Source organism: Nicotiana tomentosiformis, chromosome 12 (genome assembly GCF_000390325.3).
Source record: "Nicotiana tomentosiformis chromosome 12, ASM39032v3, whole genome shotgun sequence".
NCBI classification, from domain to species: Eukaryota; Viridiplantae; Streptophyta; class Magnoliopsida; order Solanales; family Solanaceae; genus Nicotiana; species Nicotiana tomentosiformis.
Window position 1 is genome coordinate 75,459,860 of NC_090823.1, and position 22,749 is coordinate 75,482,608.

The 22,749-nt window shown below is 36.1% G+C and overlaps 2 protein-coding genes across 2 annotated transcripts; one reads left to right on the forward strand and one right to left on the reverse strand.

Moving 5' to 3' along the window:
• Nucleotides 1-3,025: 3,025 nt before the first annotated feature.
• Nucleotides 3,026-10,839, forward strand: LOC104101071 (serine/threonine protein phosphatase 2A 57 kDa regulatory subunit B' theta isoform-like). The gene is made up of 3 exons (XM_009608481.4): nucleotides 3,026-3,569; nucleotides 3,662-5,096; nucleotides 10,262-10,839. Exons 2-3 carry the CDS (start codon nucleotides 3,906-3,908, stop codon nucleotides 10,610-10,612), a joined length of 1,542 nt encoding a protein of 513 aa, XP_009606776.1. The 5' UTR covers nucleotides 3,026-3,569; nucleotides 3,662-3,905; the 3' UTR covers nucleotides 10,613-10,839.
• Nucleotides 10,840-11,969: 1,130 nt separating this feature from the next.
• LOC104101077 (stemmadenine O-acetyltransferase-like) lies at nucleotides 11,970-13,661 on the reverse strand. Its single transcript, XM_009608488.4, has one exon. It carries the CDS (start codon nucleotides 13,570-13,572, stop codon nucleotides 12,211-12,213), a length of 1,362 nt encoding a protein of 453 aa, XP_009606783.3. The 5' UTR covers nucleotides 13,573-13,661; the 3' UTR covers nucleotides 11,970-12,210.
• Between the last annotated feature and the right edge of the window lie 9,088 nt (nucleotides 13,662-22,749).

Genomic DNA, 22,749 nt, shown 5'->3' on the forward strand with positions numbered 1-22,749 from the left:
ATTATGGAATTACTGGATAAATAAAAATAGAAATAATCATAATAATCTCTTGCTGCCATTACTCATCACGCATGGGAATAAAATTTCTTTACTAAAAAGAGTCAATTGGTTGAAAATCAACATAAAATGGCATAAACCAACTTTGGGATGGTTTAAACTAAATGTTGATGTTGCTTTCAAATATGAAGATCTTCAAAGCGGATTAAGTGGAGTATTTAGAAATGACGATGGAAACTGCGTTGTTGGATTTCTCAAAAGAACTCTTTCAGGACTCCAATTCAAGTAGAACTTTTTGCACTCCAGGAGAGACTTCAACTAGTAAAGAAACTGCATCTTTATACACTGGAAATTGAAACGGACTCCACAATTGTTGACTAATAAAAATCATATTTATGAGTCTAAAATTTGTTATACAGGTTGTTAATGCACTAGGGGATGGAACTGGTAATCAAACATAACTTCCATCAAGAAAATAAAATCGCACATCACCTCGCAAAGGAAGCTTCCTGCAGCAAGTCCAAGTTAAACAAGGTTATGTACTATGCAAGCCCACCTCTTTTAGGGGAATTCCAATACCGAATCCTGGACACAATCTTTCAGAGATGGAGAGCCCCTTGCTTTAGGACCGCAGAAGCGGAAGTTCCGCGGAAGAGTTGACCGCAGGAGCGAGTGAACCGCAGATGCGGGTAAGTTGTCGCTTCTGCGACGTCGCAGATGCGACTAAGTTTCCACAGAAGCGGAAGTGCTGGACAGAACATCTAAATACAAGAGTTCGCGATTTTGCCTCATTTTAAACATTTTGAGCTCGAGTTTTGGCGATTCTTGAGAGCATTTTTGAGGAATATCTTGAGGTAAGTCTCTTGTACATATTTTTGATCAATAATCTTGTTTCCCCATTGATTTTCCCACTTAGGTTGTGTGTGTTTAAGGTGGAATTTGGAAGTTGGAGGTTAGGAATTTTGAGAGTTAAATTTGGGGATTTGAGTGGCGACTTGGTGTCGGATTTTGGTAATTTTGATATGGGTGAATTCGATATCGAATGAGTGTTCATATTTTGTGACTTTTACCCGATTCCAAGACGTGGGCTTGGGTCGACTTTTTGGGGCGATTTTTCGATTCTTTGCTAAAGTCATAGATTTATTATTTAAATTAGTTTCTTGTAGTTGTATTCATGATATGTAATTGCTTTTGACTATATTTGGGCCATTCGGAGTCGGAAAATCGAGGGAAAGGCATCCTTATCGATTGATTGAGCGAGATTTGAGGTAAGTGACTTATCTAACCTTGTGTGGAAAAAATTTCCTTAGGATTTGGTACTGTTGTAACAATTTGTGGTATGTGATCCCCGTGTACGCGAGGTGACGAGTGCGTACACATGCTAATTGTGAAAATTCCGGTTCTTGATGAGTATATTTCTTTTGAATTCCTTAACTGAGTTGCCTTGCATGTGTAGCTGTCATGTTTAGCCTAGTATTGCATGTTTACGTGTCTTAACCTTTACTTGAAATTCGTGCAACATGCTTAGTTGAATTACCTGTTTCCTTGATTATTGAATTCGGTCTTTAACTGTAGGATTCCTTGCCGTAAATTCGTGGTTCTATAATTTATGAGTTGCATATTTACTTTGGGACTACGAGGCGATACCTCGGGAGATCCCCCTGTCTTGCATATTTACTTTGGGACTACGAGGCAGTACCTCGGGAGATCCCCCTATCTTGTATATTTACTTTGGGACTACGAGGCGGTACCTCGGGAGATCCACATGTATTGCATATTTACTTTGGGACTACGAGGCGGTACCTCAGGAGATCCACCTGTCTTGCATATTTACTTTGGGACTACGAGGCGGTACCTCGGGAGATCCCCTGTCGTGCATATTTACTTTTGGGACTACGAGACGGCACCTCGGGAGATCCCCCTGTTGATCATTTACATTTGGGTTACGGGGCGATACCTCGGAAGCGCCCCTGTTGTTTACCTCTATTTGCTATGCTGTTAGTTTCTGAAACTTCTCGTTGTTTAAATTCTCAGTCATTTCAAAATATTATTATATCTTCTGCCTTGCTTATCTTTTAAACCAGTAGGTCCCTGACCTGACCTCGTCAATACTCTACCGAGGTTAGGCTTGACACTTACTGGGTACCGTTGTGGTGTACTCATACTACACTTCTGCATATTTTTTTGTGCAGATCCAGGTTCTTCATACCAGACCAGATATCAGTGAGCTGGACCGCACGTGGAGATTTCAAGGTATATCTGCCAGCGTTCGCAGACCTCAGAGTCCCCCTCTATCCTTATTATGTTATTTCCCTTATTCTCTTTAGACTTTGATGTATAGAGACAAATAGTATTTTCTTTTAGAAGTTTGTGACTTATTTCTACCTGGTTTTGGGAGTTGTAATTATTTAAATCGCAGTTTTTATTTATATATTATGTGTTGAGATTCGAGTTCAATTTATTATTCAGTTATTTCGCAAATTATCAGGTTTACATAATCTTAGAGACTAAGTGTCATCACGATATCCTACGGAGTGAAATTGAGGTCGTGACAAGTGTCTTTTTGCACCTATCCTTCTTGCTTGCTTACCTATATGTCTCTTGTATTAATGATTCTTCCTCTTTTCTAAGATTTTGTTGTGTGTTAAAACGGTAGATTTTTCTTAGTCATCTAGGACATTAAGATGGCTAAGATATTACAGCCTTTTTCAACTAGGTACTTAACGAAAGTAGCCTGCCCTTTCGTATCTTTCACTACATAGGGTTCAAACAAAAAGAGGTGGGCTTGCGTAGTAGATAGCCTTGTTTAACTTGGACTTATATATATATATATATATATAGCAAAAGGGTTGTTATGATTGTTTTCTGCTTAGTTTTTTTTTTTTTTTGGTAAATAATATACTAGCAAATATTTTAAACATCTCAATAATTAATCATAACATATACCGTCCGGCGTCCGGGTTAGGGCATTTGACTTTTACCAAATTACCAATTAAGAAAGTACAGAGAATTAGAGGATATTAGACGGGGGCTTTTGGTCGTTTGGTCCGAGTCAGAATGCACACGCTAAACTAATACAATTCCAAGAATAGTTTACCCAGTCAACAATCAACACCAAAAATAACAAATAAAAAAATAAAAATCCAAGAACCCCAAAATTGATTCACCAAATTCATCTCCATAATTGCTCCATTTCCCCAGTTTCTGAACTGTGACAAAGAAAAAGAAAGAAAAAAACACTTTTTTTTTTCTTTTGGGTTTCAATTTACATTAAAAGTTTAATCTTTGGTGCTTGGGGATTATTGAAAAAGTGAAGAGAGCGTGTGTGGGGATATACTTTATTTTGTAAACCCCATTTGCTATGGTTGTTTAGTGGAAGAGCAAAGTTGAAAAAGGTGGGGTTTTCTTGAATTTAATACTGAAGGTTTTTATTGATATAATTTTCTGTTTCCAGTGGCTTTACACATGTATACATCTGGGTTTTTAAGTCAAAAGGCAAAAAACTTTACACATGGGTTTTTGCAAAAGTTGTTGAATTTTGAGGAACTGGGGTTTTCCCTGAGTTGATTCAGGTATTCCTCAATTCTTGATCTGTACTTCTGAATGGTTTTCAATATTTTAGTTCTTCATTATTTGAATTAATTGAGGCCTCTGTTTCTTGTAGTTGAAAAAAGTGTCCTTCTAGCCCCTTTCTTGAAGGTGGTAGGTAACTGAGTAATTTCTTGAATTATTTGATGAAGTAATTTCATCATTTTGTGCTGACCCTTTTGAAAAGCTGAGCTTGGGCATGTGGGTTTCAGCTCAGGTGGAAGATTTAACTTTGGTTTGATGACTTTACTCAGTTTTGGTTGATCTTTCTGTTGAGCATTTACTTGTTATTTATATAAAGTTTCAAATTGAAGAGAAATATGATCAAGATATTTGGTAAAAAGAACTCTAAGAAGCAGTCAAAGACAGCTGGTACCTCTAGTTCAAGTTCTTCAACTAGCAGTTCAAAGAAAAGTGACGGAGGAAATAAAAAGGTTGGAGTAGCCAGTACTGTTATTTCAGCCCCTTATTCTGTTTCAGCTTCAGGATATGGAATGGGGGATAAGTTTGTTCGAGATGGGAGTTTTAAGGTGAATGGGAATCTGGTAGTAGCTTCTTATGATGCATTACCAAATTTTAGGGATGTTCCCAATTCTGAGAAACAGAACTTGTTCATTAGGAAGCTCAGCATGTGTTGTGTTTTGTTTGACTTCACTGATCCTACAAAGAACCTTAAAGAAAAGGAGATCAAGCGACAGACATTGTTGGAGCTCGTGGAGTACGTGACTTCTGCAAATGTAAAATTTACAGAAGTGGTGATGCAAGAAGTAGTAAAAATGGTATCTACAAATTTGTTCAGGGAACTCATGCCTCAGCCTCGGGAGAACAAGGCGTTGGCCTTTGATGTGGAAGAGGACGAGCCTGCAATGGATCCTGCATGGCCACATCTGCAGATTGTGTATGAGTTTCTTCTAAGATTTGTTGCATCACCGGAAACTGATGCAAAAGTTGCTAAAAGATATGTAGATCATTCTTTTGTTCTCAGATTGCTTGATCTTTTCGACTCTGAGGATCCTAGAGAGAGGGAGTACTTGAAAATAATACTGCACCGTGTCTATGGGAAGTTCATGGTACACCGACCTTATATTAGGAAGGCTATTAATAACATATTTTACCGTTTTGTTTTTGAGACTGAAAAGCATAATGGGATTGCAGAGCTTCTGGAAATTCTGGGCAGCATAATCAATGGGTTTGCTTTGCCACTAAAAGAAGAACACAAGCTTTTTCTTGTGCGGACACTGATCCCCCTGCATAAACCCAAATGCTTAGCCATGTACCATCAACAGTTAACTTATTGTATGACACAGTTTGTGGAGAAAGACTGCAAGCTTGCTGATACAGTTATTAGGGGATTGTTAAAGTATTGGCCAGTAACAAATAGCTCAAAGGAAGTCATGTTCCTTGGTGAGTTGGAGGAAATCTTGGAAGCTACTCAGCCACCAGATTTCCAAAGGTGTATGGTGCCATTGTTTCGTCGAATTGCTCATTGCTTGACTAGTTTGCATTTTCAGGTATGTGTCCGTTGTATTTGGATATGCTTCTATTTATTAAGCATGGAAGAACATGCATGTATTATATGCATCATAGAACAGCACTAATTTCTTATCTCTGTAGGCAACATTGGTTTTAAAATATACTTTGTGGATTGACGTGGCGTGCAGTATGTTTATGTTTCCTAGCTTGCAATGGTCATGTGTTGTCTGGTGGAAATGGAGAAATGATTGAAACTAAGAAAAATTTAACTGACCTGCAATACTTCTCTCCCTGTTTCTTCTTTTCTTTTCTTGCCAAAGCGTGTTTTCTTCTTCAAGTAGAATATTTGCTTTTCAAGAGACTAAATTTCTTGCAGTTAGCCAGTTAGTTTTCTTCTGATGGGTTGAGATGATGATTGAAACTAAGAAAAATTTAACTGACCTGCAATACTTCTCTCCCTGTTTCTTCTTTTCTTTTCTTGCCAAAGCGTGTTTTCTTCTTCAAGTAGAATATTTGCTTTTCAAGGGACTAAATTTCTTGCAGTTAGCCAGTTAGTTTTCTTCTGATGGGTTGAGATGATCTGGAGTACCATCCCCCCCCCCCCCCCCTTGGATGAAGCATTTATATTCTGTGATTGTTTGAGTGCACATTGTTGTTATAGCCATAGTTTTGTTTGTAATTTCCAATGGTGAATGTGCAACATGTCTTGTGGTGTCTGTATATAAGTCATGATTTATGCAGAGGTGGATTTGTTTGTTATGGTAAATGACGCTCTTATTCTGTAGTGACTGGTTTCTTGAATATTATGTAAATTAAGCAATAGAATTAGTATTTGTCAGAGGCTGTTATGGAGCTGCTACTATTTGAGTTTGTTATGGAGTGGTGCTGAGTTTATTTTAGTTGATTATCTGCCTATTCGTGGTACCGTAGCTTGGTAATCCAAATTTTATAATGTAGTTTAGTTCCATCATGGGAAAATGAATATAATTGTCTAAAGTAGTTTTCTGTTATTCTGTACTGCTGATTGCTGGTGTGATAGGTGGATGTTTATACTGTAAAATGGTGAGCGAATACTATAGTTGTTGAACAACTAAAAACACAAAAATTTCAAAAGTTTCCACCTTATATTGCTTTGTTGAGATGATAATTTGATAACTAACTGTAGCATAAAAACCAGATGCCGTTGTACAGGAGACCCTTGATCAGGATGTACTGTATTCAGCATCTTCTGTAGTAATACATTACTTCCATGAAAATTTAAAAGAAAAAACTAACTTAAGCATAAAAATTGATCTGAAATGCTGGTAGTTCGCTTCTGCAATAGAAGTAGTAAGATGAAGTATCAAAAATGAAATATAGTTCTGATTCTTTAAATAACAACAACTACGCCTCAGTCCCAAACAAGTTGGGATCAGCTATATGAATCCTCGCTGTTTCAATCAAGCTCAACTCATGATTCTTTGAATAGAGAAAAAAAAAATCATCAACAAAGAGAAAATGGGCTGGAAGACTTGAGCTTGTGCCCCCTTTTTCATCCCAATTCCTGTTAATTGGCAGAGAATTTTTCCCCTTGTTGCTATCTTGTGCTGAGATGTGTTGTACTTTTATGTGCCATAAACCTTTTTATTCACTGATGATGGTGGATTTTACTTTTGCTCATGAAGGACTTATTGAAAAAGGAACCTGATCATTCCCATAAAAGATGATCGATGACGATTAAAGATTTCAAAATATTGAAACCACATATATTGGACGCTCCATTTACTGCCGCATGAATTTTCCGCACTTGTAAAACTGTAACGGATCCTAGAGAATTCTTCTTTGCCACTGCTACTGCTGCATGCAGAATGACGCATGTCTTCATTTCCATCATTTCCATCTGTTCAATGAGCAACCATTTATTGATTGAGGTTAAAGTTGTGCAACAGCTTCCATACTTAACCTCTTAGAATCCCTGTAAGACTGGAAAGTATTTTTTTCTTTTGGTTTTTTGCTCACTTGTAAGTACTACAGCACTTAGTGCTAGCTCTATATTACAGTTACCTTTCTCTCTCAAAAAAAATAAAAATTGTTGGCAATAGTATGATACTGATGTTGGATCTTTGGATTTTCGCTGTAAGACTTTTTTATAGATTGAAAAAGTTAACCCCTTTTGGTTGTACTTGCCGTTTTTAGTGCTGAGGAATAGCATGAAGATGTGAAGTCGTAGTTTGCCATTTATTTTAGGTGCTTGCACTATTCATGGTCTTGTAGTAAGACTAATCTTGCTGTTCGTTCCTCAGAAATTTGGTCATTGAAGCAGCTATGGTTGGCTGGTTGATTATACATTACAATAGCATGACAAAATGAAAAGATTACTCTAACTTGAGCATCTGACAATCAAGTAGATGTTGTAGAGCCTGTGTGTGTGCGGGTTTTGGGGGGTGGGGGGGAGGATGTTTTTCTTCCATGCATGGTAGTCTCTCTCTTTAATGATAGATGATCTGTGAAATACTGTACCTTTAAAACGCAGGATACATGCTACTTTCCTCTAGTCCCCCTTTTCTTTTCTTTTTCTTTTTTTATTTTTTTCGGGATAAGCAAAACGATATACACTATTTTTCTTCAACTTCTGCGTCATTCTCCGTGGAAAAATTTCTGATTAGTTCTTCTGGTTGTCTGATCTGGCTTGAAGTATGTTATCTTTCTATGCACTCCTATTATGCAATGCATCTTACTATCGTTTCACTTCACCATATTCTTTTTTTTATGATTGAGAAATCTATCTGGAGTTGACCTTTTGGGCCACCCGCAGCCTTCTAAATTTGGGGGATGATGCCCCCCCCCCCCCCCCCCCCCACATACCCTTCTCCACTTAAATACAAGAGTTAGTTCTCTTAGCACGGGCCTTGAACCTTTGACTTAAGATACAAGTCCCTCAACCTTTACAAATTGAGCTAAACCCCTGACGGCCACCACACTTTGTAGATATGGTTGTATTGCCTATTCTGTAATGTGATATGAGGACAAAGTAGAATAATAGATAGCTCAGATCTATCCAATACAAATTAGCCAATAATACCAAAAGGTAGCATTTAGTTTTCAGAAGGTATTCGGACTTGTGATCTATGAATATTTTTATTTCCACCATTAAGTAGTTTCCTACCTACCTCTAATCTCTTGTAACAACTACAGGATGCCTTAATGGAAAAGCTTCAGTACCTTTCCTAAGTTAATTCCTGTGCAGTACTGATTGTATAATAACCAAACACAGTAATATTGCTCGGAAAAGAATTAGATGAATTTCTTATCACCTGTTCATGAAAACCTCATTCACTTATTTTTACCATTCTCAAACAAAAAAGAACCTCTATTCACTTAATCTTGCGGAAGCATGGTCCGCTAGGATCTTTGATCTCGGTACACTTAATGTCCAACACAGATGACTTTTGTGCTTCATTCCTAATTCATGTGAGAGTGGTAATGGGAAAAAGTTGGAAAACAAATATGCTGTACAAGTCATAAGCATGACTTATTTCTCTTGAATACTATCACTCTACACTGTTCAGTTGCCTGTTGTGCATAGGCTAGTGAAAAAGGGCAGCCCGGTGCATAGGCTAGTGAGACAGCATTTTCAAAATTCTCTTTTCTTTCATTTAAGGCCTTCAATTTGAGGACAGTTAAACAGCTAAGCTAGAATAGGAGTAGCAGCAGCAGAATTGACTGGAAGAAGAGGGTGTAAGATGTGAACTGAACCTCCTTTTTTGGAAATATTTTGTGGAAGTCTGATATTGGAGCGGTAGCAATGGAAGCCAAAAGGAGGAGAGAATAATGTTGGGTCAGGCTTAATTTGGATAAATTACTCAGTTAAAGGGGGTTTTGTACTAATTTATCAACAAATTAAATAATATTTGATTAATAATGCAATTTTTACTTGTAGCACAGAATAAATAGCTCCTCTAGATAACAAAGGAAGAAGATTTGATTCAGATTATGTGGCTACAAATTGGGGCACCAAAGTATGTGGCCTGATGGTCAATGAAGTGGGTGCAAACCTTAGAAACCATTGTTTAAATCCCATCTACTTAAGCCTTGGTGAGTAGAGTAACTAGGTACCTGTGTTAGTAGGAGGTGGCAAGTAATGGGTGTAATAGTCAAGGTGCATGCAAGTAGCGAGCTCAATGTAAAGTATTACTGTGGCTAACTTGGGGAGCATTTGAAGTGGTGTAAGGAGTGGATGATTGTATTACAGAGAACATTGATTATGATAATTCAATGGAGATATTGCAAAAGTAGGTTTATTTTCAGTTGAAGCTTCGATAAATTCATGACAATGTATCTTATGTAAAAAGAATTAATAGAAATAAAAACATACCTTGTGTAAGTTACTTTGAGAAAGCCATGCTGTCGTGTTATCCTTAAGGAAGGTGAAACTCTGGTGATGGATTGTTAAGGGGACGTACAAATCTTTGTCTATGCTTGAGTAATAATAGTGCTGTGTTACATAAAGAATGATAGACTTTTCAGTAAAGTGGAACTGAAGCCGGGCAGTTTAGCCGCATGTTGATGCATGTTGCTTTATGTTGGGTGATGTGCTGCTTGGAGCTAGCTCACCTTTTGGTCCCTCTACTAACAGACCAAAAGATTATGTGTCAGTTAATCGAAGGTTAAATATGCTTAGTGGGATTAAGAACGTCAGGATTGGGACATTGTGTAAATTGAGGAAGCAAAAGTGCAATTTCCTCTTCTAATTCTTCTTCTGGTTATGTCTTCTTATCCTCATCCTCTTTAATTTTTTTATTTTCTTTTTCAATTATTGATTCTTAACTTCGCATGACTAATTCCTATGTCGTAAAACTAAAGATTGCTGTATATAGAAGTTCCTTCCTTTATATTTATTTTGGTTTTTTAATATGGATGAACGTTTCAAGGCTCTTCAGAAAAATCAGTTATTTGATGTTTCCACAATGAGTTGGTGGACATATTTGATTGACAGATATTCTTTTTGTGAACTCATAGAATGTTTAGAATGAGAAGAAGATCAGGAGCTTGAGTCGTGTGTTTATCATGTTGCTGCGGGATTTAATTTGGAAAAAACCTGTATACCTTTATCACGAAAAAAAAAACTTGTATACTAGCATTCTGAATATACTTTTACTTTGCTTGCTCTGATTAATGTTCAAATTTGCCAATTCAGAAGACTTAGTGTTTGTGTTCACTATAGGTGGCAGAAAGGGCTTTATTTTTGTGGAACAACGATCACATTGAGAATTTGATAAAGCAAAATCGAAAGGTGATACTGCCTATCATCTTTCCTGCACTGGAGAGAAATGCCAGAAACCATTGGAATCAGGCTGTTCACAGTTTGTCACTGAATATTCGGAAGATATTCTATGATCTTGATCCTGATCTATTCAAGGAGTGCTTGCACAAGTTTCAGGAGGACGAATTGAAGGAAGATGAGATTAAGTCAAGACGTGAAGCTACATGGAAACGATTAGAAGATGTTGCTGCCAAAAATTCTACAAGTACTGAAGCTGTGCTTGTGCCGTCCACTGGGCGTTCTCGAACTTAATATTAAGATATGCTTGTTCTTCCTTGTTCTTCATTTTGATATTTCTGGTTAGTTTACATTTCGGAAGCAGTGAATTTATTAAAGGGAGAAGGGATTTTTTGTGTCATTGGCTTTTTCCCCCTGGTCAGTTTCATCCTGGTAGCTGTAGTTGTAACTCTAATTTGTTTATATATGTGTTAACTTTGGCAATCTGGAAATGATATGGGAGCAAGTACGTTTATCAATCATTATACTTGTTTGAAATATTTGCCGTGTCTATTGTTTTGGTAAAGTTTTGGCAAATACTACTCTTCAACAAATGCTTATAGTAATTCTTAAGATTAGGGATAGAACATAAGTTGTGGTAAGTTTGGCATTTTGTTCAAGAGAGTCTTTGCATATATTATATTACAAATTACAAATAGAAAAGCTACAGAAGCTGATGGTAATAGTAGATTGATTAGTCACATATGTTTTAGTCTGATGGGAAAATCACAAAGGTAAATTGATAATGGAAGAATGTGAGTTAAAGCTGGAACGAACATTGTAGGCTGCAGCCAATCATGTAGCATCAAGCTTTTATTTGTTTGTTTGTTCCTCATTTGGTTTTTTTGTGAAAGCTCAAGGATTCCAGCAAATGGTTGAGGTTCTGTGTATAACTAACTAGGCGGCTGGAAGTACATTGGTAAGCATTAACTGGCTTCTAGGAGAAATGAACCAAAAGCTACATGATGTGTTCAATTACTATGTACTACAAACTTTTTGCATTTTTTCTTATACTCTCTCATTTACTTCTTAAAATCTTTAATATATTGTTTTTTCTAGTTAAATATTAAACTTTTCTCATACATTTGACCCATAAATTGAAAGAAATTATATATTGTTCTGTTTGAAGGAGTTTCTTGTTGAGCAGTTTACCTTTATTAGAATTACTAGAGTGGTGTTAATTGCAATTGATTCTGTCTGAAGTGTGTTTGAGTATAAAGAACAACCTGTTCCTTTTTGTATGTCTCTTTAGGTTCATCCAAAGTTATTTCGAAAAATATGTTTCTAAACAACGGACTGTTTTCACCTAAAGTTTATGTACAACCTAATTCACCTTCCTCTTAATTCGGTCTTATATATTGCAAAGCCTTTGCCATGAGAGTAGAGGATCTTTTGGCATTCTTAAGACCTTCTAGGCAGGGGCGGAGCTAAAGCCTAAAGGGAGGCAAGGGAATTCAATTGAATCCCCTTTGCCGGAATATTGTACTGCGCAAATAGAGCAAAAATGATTTCTTTTGGTTATATATGAATTGTCGAATCCCTTTTACATTAGGGGAGATCTTAGTGTAGTGGCAAATGGCATTAAGAAATTGCTTTAAATAATAGGTTCAGATCTTAGGTGTGATACTCTAATAATGTTTTTTGAAATCCCTCGTATGAATTTCAGGCTCTAGAGCTTAATTTGGTGGTAGACGTAGGAGTTGGATGGTGTGTTCATCAATGTATAAAGTTGACCAAAAAGATAAAAATAAACAAACTTCCAACATTATAACATATGGAAGGATTAAAAGCAGCAGTATGTGTAAGTGTAAATGTCTATACTAGAAAGTGTAGAAATCCACCAAATTCTAGGTTCAGTCACTACACCAAGAAAGCAATTCCTTATCAGCTTCAAATCTGGCCATGTCTTCTTCTTTGAGATTTACCCAGGCTTCTATACCATTACCTGATTTTGTGTCTAGAAAACCAATAACATTCTTGAGAACAAGGCTAGCTGATCCTACCCATATCGGTTGTCCCCAGCCAAAATCAGCTTCATATAGAGGAAATCTGCACAAACTAGTAAAGTTGAACAATACTAGGCCACCTTTCCTCTGCTCATTTGCTTTCTCTTTGATAAAACTCAAGTGCTTGTCATCATTAATCTTCTGGAGACCTGAGACAAATTCACTATTTGCGTTGTGTATACCTTCTCTCACTTGTTTCACTAGCTCAAAACCTTGTTCCTCATCACTAATATTATGATCCAGAGATGGTATTGTAACGACTACTTGCATTACATTCCCGAATAAAGATTCAGGCAACGGAGGATTACTTCTGGTACGTAAGTTCAGTGTATGGACTATGCCATAATTCTTGTTTTCATCTCTTTTGCGATGAATACTTGCCATCAAACGAGTCCATAAGAAAGTTGATAAAGCTTCAATCCTCGAGGGAGGTCTCGTATTTTCAGTATACTTATCTTTAAGTGCTGATACTTTAGAGGCAGAGAATACAAACCTTTTAGTCACAATGGTATCCTTCCCGATTGTGATGCTTGATTTTAACTCTGATGTATCTCTTTGTGGAAATAGTATGGAAGAATTAAATCTTGGACTAGGAACATTGGTATTCCCTCTTGCAATAGCTCCCCAACAATTGATAAACATGAAAGTTGACATTGCATCAGCTAACTTATGAGAAATGGCTATACCAATAGCCATTCCTCCACACTCAAAAAAGTTTGCTTGGACTAGTAAGAAGAAATCTTTAACATCATGTAACTTACAAGGGATGAACTTGTTGAGTTCTTTAGGAACTGGATCAAGAAGGAAATCTGAGAGACTGCATTTGGCTATGGCTTCTATATATGGAATGCCCTCGTCGTTGCAATTGACATGAGAATTGGCCTCTAGACGGCCGCTAAGAGGGTAGAATCTGGTTAACACATGTGATAAAGATTTCTTGAGCTGATTTGATCTCTGTGTGTTTGTGAGGTTATTGTCTGCTGCATAGAAAAAAACTAGGGGCATCAAAATATTTGGAGCAATTTGATCAAGATATGAGAGCTGGTAATGGTGAAGGTCATCTGGGGTTGGTGAAGATGGTTTGATTGTCATTTTGGAGATAATTTCTATATCAACCTTCATTCTTTCTTGTAAAGTGTAACCTAAAGAGGCAAAGCTCTTATTAGGAGTCTTTTTTCTTGATAAACTGACAATGGTTATTGAGGACATAAATAAGACCAGGTTAAGTTATCTATAAGAATAAATATATTATTAAAGAAAGAATTTAACTTTTATACTGACTTTTTTACATTGAAACACAAAAGATGATTATAGGTAACCTGTTCATAATGAGTGGATCTAGAAAATAAGATAGATAGCATGCTATTTATAATGTAAATATTTTTTACATCGTTAATGTATATAAATTAAATTCTTAAAGAAAACAGCATTTTGCCGTTCTCTGATTCTCTCCTCTATGGTGTCTTCAGGTTTTTTAGCTCATAATTATATTTTGTGGCCGTTGTGGCACTAAATAGATGATCACAACTTGATTTGAAGATTAATACATAAAGATGGCGATATATTTCAATTTAATAAAAACACCTTATTTTATTAGAGCAACATATACTAGTCGGCCAAAAAATACACAAGAAGTCAAAGACAGTCATGCCGAATTGCCAATATATAAAACATAGCAGGCCAACCATGGACGACGATAGCAATTCAAAAGTGTGCATATTTGGTCTTTCCTTCTTTTTTTGTGAATAAACCACAGCAGGCAAACCATTGCGCATTATCCAAAATGCTCATTTTTCCATTTTCTTTTTTTGCAAAAAAGAAAATAAATTAACTTCATTGAATATAGCTTCAAGATTATCTTATATTGGTGGACCTCTTGATATGAGCCTATGGATTGAGTTGATACATTTTCCATGCATTAATCTTTTATTTAATAAATTAAAAGCCTATGAATTGACCTCTAACGCATCCTAATTTTAATAATGTTGTGATAGACATTGAGTCATTGAGTTAATACTTACTGTAACACATTTGAGAAAAGAAGAATTCAGAATCCACCTATTTACTCTACATGCCTACATATGGATGTTTTGTTCTTTGTTTGCTTTCTTTCATCACTCAACAATTGTTAATCTCTCGTCAATAGGTCACACGGCTTAATTTCACATATTTACAACGAATAAATTTTGTACACTTCATGACGAATATAAGTAAAACAAACAATCACAGAATTGAAACTAGAAATACATGCATAGATAGTTTGCCAAAACTCGAATAAGCTTTAAATCCAGAAATTTAACCAAACGCAAGCAACTCATTATCAACTTCAAATTTAGCAATATCTTCACCCTTTGGAATGTCCCAAGCTTTTATGCCATCATCTGATCATCTTGTGCCAATAAACACAATTATACTATAAGGGATTATTTGCACCCGATGGCCTTTTTTGAGGCCACTCTATGAATTCTGTCCCGTTAATCCAGTTAGTAGAATCGTGCTTCAAAATGCATTTGCACATAACCTTTTTTGAGGCCTCTATTTAAATTCAAAAAAGGCCATTTGTGCAACTGTCCTGAAAGTAAAGATCTGCTGATCCTGCCCAAGTTGGCTCATCTCATCCATATAATCAATCTCTTAAAGTGGAAATCTCTAGAGATCCTAGACGTATTCAGAATTTAAATTTAGTAGGTCCAATAACCTTTCAAAATGTTTGCCTTAAAAAAGACCTTCAAAATGTTAGCACTGAACCTATTGTGTTTTTAATATTATGTGCTCAAATATTAAAGGTTTAGTGATTTTTTACATATTTATAATTTTTGTATCGAAAATATTGAATTTGAAATAAAACAATAAAGAAAAAAAGAATATTGCAAAGAAAGAGGGAGAGAATTCTATTGAATTTGAGATGAGTTACAATGAGGTAAAACTCCTCTATTTATAGGAAAAAAATGACTTAGTCACAAAGTAACAAACTCTCTAAAAAATAGATATTTACCTAGAATACAATTCTATTTATAACACTTCCCTCTGAATGTCTATTCAACAGATAACGTGCCTCGTTAAAACCTTAACAAAAATAAAATCCAGTGAAAAAAAATTCTAGTGAAAGAAAAAGAGTACACATGTTTAGAAATACGCCTTTTGGTTGTCTCGTTAAAAACCTTGTAAGAAAAATCAAGTGGGATAATGTAACGACCCGACCAGTCATTTTGGGATTTAGCGTTCCGTTCAGTGGTTCGAGGTCTTGGGTGGCTTCATATTGTGTGTCATGACTTGCGTGCATGGTCGGATTCTATTTTCGGATGTTTCGGGATTTATTTGGATGAGTGATCCTCATTTTAGAAGCTTAAGTTGAAAATGTTGACCGAAGTTTGACTTTTGTGAATTTGATGTCGGATTGTAGTTTTTATGGTTCCGTTAGGTCTGGATGGTAATTTTGGACTCGGACGTATGCCCAAATTTGCATTTAGATGTTTCTAGAAGGTTTTGGTACAATTTGACGAAAATTGACAATTTGAAGGTTTGGAAAGTTCGTAGGCTTGACCGGGAGTTGACTTCGGAGTTATCAGACTCAGATTGTTATTCTAGAAGTTGGAATATGTTCGTTGTGTCATTTGAACTTGTGTGTGAAATTTGAGGTGATTCTGAGTTGTTTAGAGGTTTTCGGTGTAAGTTTGGAATTTGAAAATTTGAAATAGTTCATTAAGCTTGAATTAAGGAGCGATTCGTGATTTTAATATTATGTTACGGGATTTGAGACCTCGAGTAGGTTCGTGTTATATTTTGGGACTTGTTGGTATGATTTGACGGGGTCCCGAGGGGCTTGGCTTGGGTGTGTTTTAGATCATTGATTGAGAGACTAGTTAAGTTAAGAAATTTGGAGTTTGACCATGGTCAATATCGGGTTAAGACAATATCTTTCCAATATTTTGAGTGCGGGAGCATGTTTGTAGCATGTTTTATGATTGAAATGCATATACGACTTGTGTCCGGGAGGTTCCGGATGAGTTTCAGGGTAGTTTCGGATCATTTCGGTGAAGTTCGGGATTGCTGATGCTGGTACTTTGCAATTGCAAACTTTTTGTTGTAATTGCGAACTACTGCATTTGCGAACTTTTGGTCGCAATTTTGAATATGTGGTTGCAATTGTGAGACCCCAATTGTGAACATCCGCAATTGCGAACTTTTGGTCATATATGAGACATCTGCAGCTGGGTTAAGAGTTGAAATTTAGGGATTTTAGTTCATTCTTTCATATTTTGAACCCTAGACTCGGTAGGAGGCGATTTGGAGAGGGGATTTTCATCTACAATCATTGGGTAAGTGATTTTGATCATTTTCAGCTATTTTACATGATTATATATGAGAATTAACATCAGAATTTTGAGAATCAAATGGGAATTTTGAGAAACTTTGTCTATGTTTTAAAAAATAAAAATTTGGGATTTGAGAGTCGAATTGGACTCAGATTTTGAAACAAAAAATATATATAGACTCGTAGGGTTATGGGTAGTCGGAATCTACTCTTGGACCTGGATTTTGACCGGGCGAGCCTGGGGTTGACTTTTGTTGACTTTTGAGGAATTGTGCAAAGATCATAGCTTTATTTGTTAGAATTGATTTCTCTTGATTTATTTAATGTTATTAATTCGATTTGGTTAGATTTGTGCCGAGCGAAGGTGAATTGTAAAGGAAAAGCTATTTTGAGTATTGATTGAGAGCTTTTGAGCCAAGTATCTTACCTAACCTTGTGTGGGGGAACTACCCCGTAGGGATTGATTTTTTTTTTTTGCACTATTTGAACTACGTAAAGAGTGTACTCGAGGTGACGAGAGTGTACACAGCCTTATATATGACAATTTGACTGGTTTAGAGTCTTAGGTTTTCTATGCACACTAAATTGAAGTTGCTCTATCATGTTATGTCCTCCATTGTTAAATTCACTCTCATATGCTTTATTTGAAGTTGTTGGTTCATGTTATATATTTTATTGCCAAATATACTCATACATGCTTTAATTGTAATTGTTGCCTCTTTATTGTCATGTTATTTCTTTCATAGTTGATTTTTCTAGTTTGAAGTTCGTTGTTACATGTTATCTCTTCCATAGTTGATTATTTGTAATTGAAATCGATGTTACACATTGTCTATCTTATTGTTGAACTACTCTTACTTGAAGTCATCATTACTTATTATGTCTTTCATTATTGAGCTCATTCTTTTGTTTTCTCGTACTGTTGTAATTCTTGTGTTGATTTACTTTTCGTACCATCGTGTTATTGTTGTTCTTATTGTATTTGGTGTTGTTGAGCCGTAGGCTACGTGTGGTTGTTGTAATTAGAATTTTTGTTATGGAATGTTGTGGTATATGAGCACATGTGGTGCGAATTGTTATATTGTGTTGTTATATTTTTGGCACATGAAGTATTGTTGAGAGGATTGTCGGGGTGTTTGCACGTGAGTTGTCCGTGCTATTGTTATTATTGATATTTGCACATGCGACGTGATAAGGTGGGCTATATATATTAGGTTTGCACATGTGGCGAGACAAGGTGAGATAATTATTATGCACGTGTGGCGAGACAATGCGGGCATTCACTTTATTATTGCGCACGCGACGAGACAAGAGGGGCTATGTCGGGGATGATTTGTGATGGCCTGGGGGCATTGTCAATTATTATATTTATGTGGTGGTGTGACTATCTTGTGTGAGTCATGCATATTTCGGATTTTTGTTGTGTTGTTCCAATGTGCTACACGGTGTCTCTGATTTTACCTGTTAACTTAAGCTGTGATAGTACACTTGCACAAAGCATACACTGTGGCATGTCACATATATCAGTCCAGGAGTATGAATCTTGATGTTTATTGCATGTATATATGTATTCTTGTATACCTGCCTTCTGTGCGTGGTTTGGACTGTTAGCACATGAGTTGTCCGTGCGGATATGAGGCATGGTTACTGTTGGCACGTGAGTTGTTCGTGCAGATATGAGGTATTATTACTATTGGTATGTGAGTTGTCCGTGCATATATGAGGTACTAGTGATATTGGCACATGAGTTATCCGTGCAGCACGTAAGTTGTCCGTGCGGTTGTGATTGGTAATGTGGGCACGAGATGCCAAGTGATTATGATTCGTGATTCGAGACCCGTGATTGTGATTATGAGGTGTGGTACCTCGGGGTGATTCTTGTGTAAACTTGGTGTAAGAACAGTTGATTATTTGGTTGTTACTTATTTTTTTTACTTGGTTTCACTGGGACTTTTAGTGTTCTGATTACTTTACGGCGTTAGTACATGTTTACTCCTTGTTGCTATTTGTTACTTCTACTTTCCATCTACTAGTGTTATATTGTTAATTTATTCTATGTTTAGCTTTATATTGATATTCATTCCTTTGTTAGTTTTATATCAATACTTGTATAGGTTATTATGTCTAGTAGGTGTCTTGGTTGTACCTCATCACTACTCCACCAAGGTTAATCTTGATACTTACTGTGTACCGCTGTGGTGTACTCATGCTACACTTGCTGCATATTTTTGTGCAGATCCAGGTACCTCGGAGCGCACTGGTCATTAGTTAGCTGATTGTGAGTTGCGGTGGAGACTTCAAGCTATACTTGCCATTACGTGTGTAGGCCTCAGAGTCACCTTCTGGAGTTTTACATTGTTACTGTTTACTTCTATTCCAAACAATGATGTATTTGATATTCTTAGTTATTCTTAGAAATGCTTATGACTTGTACTACCGATTTTGGGATATTGTACATCTATTAATGGTTGTTGGATTTGTGTTGCAATTATTGGTTCATGTTAAATGGTTTATTCGTTTAATATGTTAATAACTCTCTATGTGTTAGGCTTACCTAGTCCTAGGGACTAGGTGTGATCACGACTCCTGAGGAGAGATTTTTGGTCATGACAGACAAAACCTTGTAAGGAAAAAAGAGCACAATGCGTATTAACTCCCCATGATGAGAGCATCAATTCACATCCTTGAGCATTCGCATCCTAATCTTGTACACTAGCTTCTTGAAGGTTGATGTCGGTAGAGATTTGGTGAACAAATCAGCCATATTATCACTTGAACGAATTTGTTACACATTGATATCATCATTCTTTTGAAGATCATGTGTGAAAAATAACTTTGGTGAAATGTTCTTTATCTTGTCTCTTTATATGAATCCTCCCTTCAATTGGGCTACGCATACTGCATTATCTTCATACAAAATTGTGGGTAGTTTGTCACACTTCAAACCATATTTTTTCCGAATAAGATGTATTATAGACCTTAACCATACACATTCTCGACTTGCTTCATGAATAACAATTATCTCGGCATGATTAGATCAAGTAGCCATGATTGATTACTTAGTTGATTGTGAAGATATGACAGTGCCTCCACATGTAAGCACATAGCCTATTTGAGATCAAGCCTTCTGTGAGTCAGATAAATACCCAGCATCGGCATAACCAACAAGATCGGAACTGCACGATCGGAACTGCAATCGTTGACATAAAATAAGTCCATATTGGCAGTCCCTTTTAGATATCACAATATGTATTTGATTCCATTCTAATGTCTCCTTGTAGGAGCAGAGCTATATCTTGCTAAGACATTAACTAAAAAGGTTATATCAGACCTTGTAGTATTAGCAAGATACATTAGGGCACCAATTGCACTAAGATATGCACTTTAGGACCAAGAAGCTCTTCATTATTTTCTTGAGGTTGGAATTGATCCTTATTCACATCAAGTTATCGAACAACCATCGGAGTATTTAATGGATGTGCTCCATCCATGTAAAACCGTTTCAATATATTTTCTATGTAGGCAGATTGTTGAACAAAAATTCAGTTTGCCAAATGTTCAATTTGCAAACCGAAACATAATTTTGTCTTTTCAAGATTTTTCATCTCGAATTCCTTCTTTAAATAATCAATTGCCTTTTGGAGTTCTGTAGGAGTTCCAATAAGGTTTATGTCATCAACATATACGGCCAGTACAACAAACTCTGATGTTATTTTCTTTATAAAAATACATGGACAAGTGGCATTATTTATATAACCTTCCTTTAATAAATACTCATTAAGGCGATTATACCATATTCATCCTGATTGCTTAGACTATACAAAGATCTTTGCAATTTAATTGAAAGCATTTTCCGGAACTTTGAATTATCTGCGTCATGCATTTTAAATACTTCAAAAACTTTTATGTATATCTCATTATCAAGCGAGTCATAAAGGTAGGTTGTAACCATATTCATTAAATGTATGTCAATATTTTCATGGATAGCTAAACTAATGAGATAACGAAATGTTATTGCATCCATAATAGGTGAATATGTCTCTTCATAATCGACACCAAGCCTTTGTGAAAATCCTTGGGCAACAAGGCGTGACTTATATATTTGTACCTCATTTTTCTCATTCCTCTTGGGTACAAAGACCCATTTATAGCCAACAAGCTTAACATAATTAGGTGTTTGGACTACAGATCCAAAAACTTCACATTTCGCAAGTGAAACCAACTCTGATTGGATTGCTTTTTTGCCATTTTGGCCAATCACGTCTTTGTCGACATTCACCAACGGTTTGAGTTTCAAGATCCTCACTATCTTGCATAATGCTAGATACAACATTATATGCAAAGACATAATCCATCACTATATCCAATCAATGCAAATTCGTCTCAATATCGATTGGATTTATTGATAGTTTGTTATTTTCTTGAGTCTCAAGCTCAGTGATTTCCTCATGAATATCAGGGTTGGTTAAATTATGAATTTCTTTATGAGACTCTTTCGTAGTGTCATTTGATCATATTGTTTTATAGGATTTCGATTCATAGAGCCCAATGGTTTACCACGCTTTAGGTATGCTTTTGACTCGTTAGCTATGACACTAGAAGATTGTCCAACAGGGACATCAATACAGATTGGAACATTCTCTGCAAGAATATGTAATTTTGTTATTCTTTTCAGATCCGTAAATGCGTCTTGCATATGATTTGCTATTTTTTGAAAATGAATAATCTTTTGTACCTTTTTTCACAAATAGAGGTACGTGGATCAAGATAAGACAATGATGGATTTTTCTACAAAAGTTTTCATTTGGTTTCACCATTTTCTCCCCTAGTTATGGAAAAAATGTCTCATCAAATCGACATATAGAGGGCGATTCAAACCCAACATATATGCCTAACCTTCTTTCGGGACACATCTTGGTGTGATATGGCTGTACTACATGAACATATACTGCATATCCAAAAATTCTTAAATGGGATATATTAGGTTATGACCCAAAACTAATTGCAACAGGAATATGTATGATAATTTGTCGGTCTGAGATGAACTAGCATTGTTGCTTGCAAAATGACATAACCCCAAACAGAAGTGGGCAACCTCATTTTTATGAGTAACAATCTTGCTATCAATTGCAGACATTTAACCAAAGACTCTGCAAGGCCATTTTGAGTGTGAACATGAGCTACATGATGTTTCACTTTTATCCCAATTGATAAGCAATAATCATTAAATGCTTGGGATGAGAACTCGCAGCATTATCAAATCGAATAGACTTAATTTGATTATCGGGGAACTGTGCCATTAATTTTGCAAACGCCAGGTTGCAAGATGATAAAAGGCACACATGAGACCATCTAGAAGATGCATCTATTAAGACCATAAAATATCTAGACGGCCCACTAGGTGGGGTGAATAGGTCCACAAACATCTCCTTGCATATGTTCCAAAACGCATGGGACTCAATCCCAACCTTTGTTGGTGATGGTCTAATAATTAAATTGCTTGATAACTAGAAGTACAAGAAAATTCATTATTTAAAAGAATCTTTGAATTCTTTAATGGATGCACATTTGAATTTTCTATAATTAGTCTCATCATAATTGATCCGGGATGTCCCAATCGATCATGCCAAAATACAAAAGTATTAGAATCAGTAACCTTTGGTTTACGATAGAATATGCCTCAATTGTACTAATTCTTGTCCAATACAGACCACAAGATAAGGTGAAAACTTCTCAATAACTCTTTTCTGGCCAGAGACATTCTTGGTAACGATGAGATATTCAAGATTATTCTCATCTATTATCTCAATATGATATCCATTTCGGCGGATATCTTTAAAACTCAACAAGTTCATCCTGGACTTGGAGGAGAATATTACATTATCTATGATAAATACTATTCCCCTAGGCAGAGTTATAGTAGCTCTTCCAAAGCCTTCAATTAAATTACTACTACCAAAAATTATAGTAACATCTGCGTTACACATACTTAAATGAGAAAAATATTTCTTTGCTTTGAATATTGTATGTGTCGTACATGAATCAATTAAACAAATATTAAAACAATTGAA

What these genes read in the sequence shown, in the direction of transcription:
- LOC104101077 (XM_009608488.4), bottom strand. Translation starts at nt 13,572, where the DNA reads ATGTCCTCAATAACCATTGTCAGTTTATCAAGAAAAAAGACTCCTAAT.
- LOC104101071 (XM_009608481.4), top strand. Translation starts at nt 3,906, where the DNA reads ATGATCAAGATATTTGGTAAAAAGAACTCTAAGAAGCAGTCAAAGACA. An exon ending in TGACTAGTTTGCATTTTCAG is followed by an intron (nt 5,097 to 10,261) that starts GTATGTGTCCGT and finishes TGTTCACTATAG; the next exon opens with GTGGCAGAAAGGGCTTTATT.